This window comes from Myotis brandtii, unplaced genomic scaffold, assembly GCF_000412655.1.
Source record: "Myotis brandtii unplaced genomic scaffold, ASM41265v1 scaffold182, whole genome shotgun sequence".
In the NCBI taxonomy this organism is placed as follows: Eukaryota; Metazoa; Chordata; class Mammalia; order Chiroptera; family Vespertilionidae; genus Myotis; species Myotis brandtii.
This window is the reverse complement of record NW_005356751.1, coordinates 2615627-2618699: the sequence shown is the minus strand read 5'-3', so window position 1 is coordinate 2618699 and position 3073 is coordinate 2615627. Positions and strand designations below refer to the sequence as shown.

General features: G+C 35.8%; 1 protein-coding gene across 2 annotated transcripts in view; it reads right to left on the bottom strand.

Annotated features, from left to right (window-relative positions):
• The window catches only part of TRPM7 (transient receptor potential cation channel, subfamily M, member 7), a 128610-nt gene that overhangs the window by 35558 nt on the left and 89979 nt on the right, over positions 1-3073 (bottom strand). For both annotated transcript variants that reach the window (XR_001361634.1, XM_005863943.2), the window contains exons 22-23: positions 2387-2561; positions 550-676 (exon numbers count right to left, since the gene is read on the bottom strand). Coding sequence is in view for 1 of the 2 variants with exons in the window: in XM_005863943.2 (XP_005864005.1) it covers positions 550-676; positions 2387-2561 (302 nt within the window). In the remaining variant the exon portion in view is untranslated. The remainder of the gene's footprint in view (positions 1-549; positions 677-2386; positions 2562-3073) is intronic.

The following is a 3073-nucleotide window of genomic DNA, read 5'->3' as shown; positions in this document are numbered from 1 at the left end:
ACATTATTATTTTATTGTTGTTAATCCTCACCCGAGGATATTTTTCCCATTTATTTTTTAGTGAGAACAGAAGGGAGGGGGAGAGACATAAAAAGAGAAACATCAATGTGCGAGAGACATACTGATTGGTTGTTGAGCCAACTGGGTAGGGCTATATGAACATTATTTTTGAAAAGAAAAAATAGTTCCTATGTATTCATAAAAAAATGATAAAAAGATGTGCACCAAAATATTGAGAATGGAATTACTGATTAATTTTTTATTTGCTTTTCTGTTTGTATACTGAATGGGTATTTGACAACTTATTAAAAATCCCAAATAAAGGTTTACATTCATAAAAGAACTGCATGTTGAAAGATATTTAATAAAGTCTCAAATTCAGAACTCACTTAATTTGAAAATGAATGCGTTCTTATTTGTAAATTTCAAAGATAATTTTAGTTTAGACCTCAATAAAATTTTTAGAATTAAAACTTTATTTCCTTCAAACTGAGTAGAAATGTATGCTAAATGATCTCATTACAATAAGCAACTGAATAAAATTCTTACTTGAAAAATGCAATAAGAAGATTGACCATAATGATATACTGTACAAAGAGGTAGACTGCTTGAAGAAATGGAGTCAACCACGTCCCAGGACCACAGATTTCACGGATAGTAGAATCATTTGCACACACTTTAGAAAGAAAATATGTATATACTTAGTACTTCACCAGTAACTGTTTCTAATGAATATTTATGTTTGTTTGGGTAAAGGAAGTTTTGATTATATACAATTCTGTTTTACAGATTCTAGCAAAAGTTCTGGGCAGGCAGCCACAGGAACACCAACTTACAAGTATTCCAACACAGAAGAATTTTGTGAGGGATATGGATATGTATTCTACCACTCTATATCAAACAAGGAAATATGTTTTTGCATTATGTCTAACCTTCAAGGTAGGGGTTAGCCTGAGGAGCATTAAGGAGAATAAAATTCCCAGATTCAGCCACACTATAACATTTCTATAAGAAAAGTAATGGAACCATAAAAGAGTATGGTAAACTCACAGTCCATTTACAAACATAAATATTACTGAGTTTATCTTATTATGTCACAAGAGAGGGTTTAAGGAGTGGTTCAAATGCCTCTCAAATATATAATGATTATGTTTGAATTCTTTGCTTTCATTATCCCCACCGGAAATGTTTCTGAAGTCAGAATATAGCTGAATACAAAAATGTGAAGAGCTTTAAAACCAGGCACAAAGTTATTTGAGTAAAGTAAAAACAATTTAAGCAGGCAAAGATTAGAAGTAAGTAATCATTAATTAGTGATAAATTTTATATCACTCTTAAGAAAGTTTACAAATCTATTTCCATTTTACTCAGATTAATTTGATGGAGCAAATCCAAGAAAGAGAATGCAGGAGACTAAAAAACTATATCCAATGCTTTATAACAACTAAACTAGAGCCACATCAGAAAGAGTATAATCAATGAAAACCTGGAAAGGAAACTGAACAAGAAGCAATTAAACACAAAATTTGACCAAACTGGCAAAATCTCATTGTTTCAACATCTGATAACAACTGATGACCATGAACTGGCCATCCCCTGACCTAGTCACCTATAAATAGGTGGGCAGGGAGCAACACAGGTATGGGGTGAGAGAGCAAGAGAGATCAAGAGGGAGCTAACAAGACAAAGATTCTACAACCCAGATGTGGCGGTCAGTAGAAGAACATCTCTGAAAGTTGGCTGCATCACCTATGTTAACAAGTTATTTAGCCCAATTAACTAAAACAATCCAAAAATAAAAATAAAAATTTATCACCTAAATCCACCACGATTGGTCTAAACTAATCAATACAACCCCATCACCATTGCCCTGTTTCAGAGCAATTGAAATTGAAGAGCATTTGAGCCAGGGAGATAAAAGTACAGGTAAAATAGGGGCTTCTGGAAAAGGGATTTTCCCCCTAAAGAGTACAATGGAAAACAGTATCTCTTCCTGTTGCTTGTTACATAGTCTCATATTCATAAGGGAAAGTTGTATCAATCAGACACTATGATTACAAAGCCATGGGAGGCAAGAGAACAGATGTCCTTAGCTATGAATTAACAACCCCTTAAGACCATTCTACCTCTGAACTTTGTTATGTGAACTAGTAAATGTCCCTATTATATAAGCCAGTTTAGGCCACACTTTCACAATTTATAACTAAACAAAAACCTCTACAATACTTTTTTTCAATTAATTTTTCTTGTTTCTACTGGGATTTAACTAATGTATTATGCGAAGAGTTAGGCTGGTAAGAGTTCGAAAATATGTAATATTACTATAATGCAGTTTCCTACTTTAAACATAAAATAAAAAGTCGAATTTGTAAACATAAATCCTTACCATCAATTTCATATGCGTAAACTTCACCAAAAATCATCCAGTATGGATGAAAAACTATATCTTTAGCAAGAGTCCAAGATGGTGCTTCATGAGGATAAAGTATTGCTTTTCTGGGAACACCAAAACTAAGTAATACAAGAGCCATAATCACTACAATGTAGAACATATTGGCCACCTGTTGAAAAATGAACACTGTTAAAACACATGGAGTTTAAACACAATGACAATATTCATCTTAAAAGTTTCTAGTGTTCTAATAGATAACTAAAATATCTGAGTTTCTTTTTATTCCCAATATTAGCATTGGAAAAAAATCTCATTACTATATAAACCTTAACCAAGGAGATTATGTAAAAAGTAGAGGCCCGGTGCATGACATTCATGCACAGTGTGTGTGTGTGTGTGTCTGTGTGTGTGTGTGTGTGTGTGTCTGTGTCCCTCAGCCTGGCCTGCACCCTCTCCAATCCGGAAACCCTTTGGGGATCTGGCCTAAACCGACAGTCAGACATCCCTCTCGCAATCAGGGACTGCTGGCTCCTAACGGCTCACCTGCCTGCCTGCCTGATCGCCCCTAACTGCCTCTGTCTTGGCCCCTGCACCTGGGACCGGGCTTCCCTCCCTCTGGCTGGCCACAGGCACCTGGGACCCGGGTCGGCTTTGCCCGCGCCAGCTGCTGGCGCCCGGGAC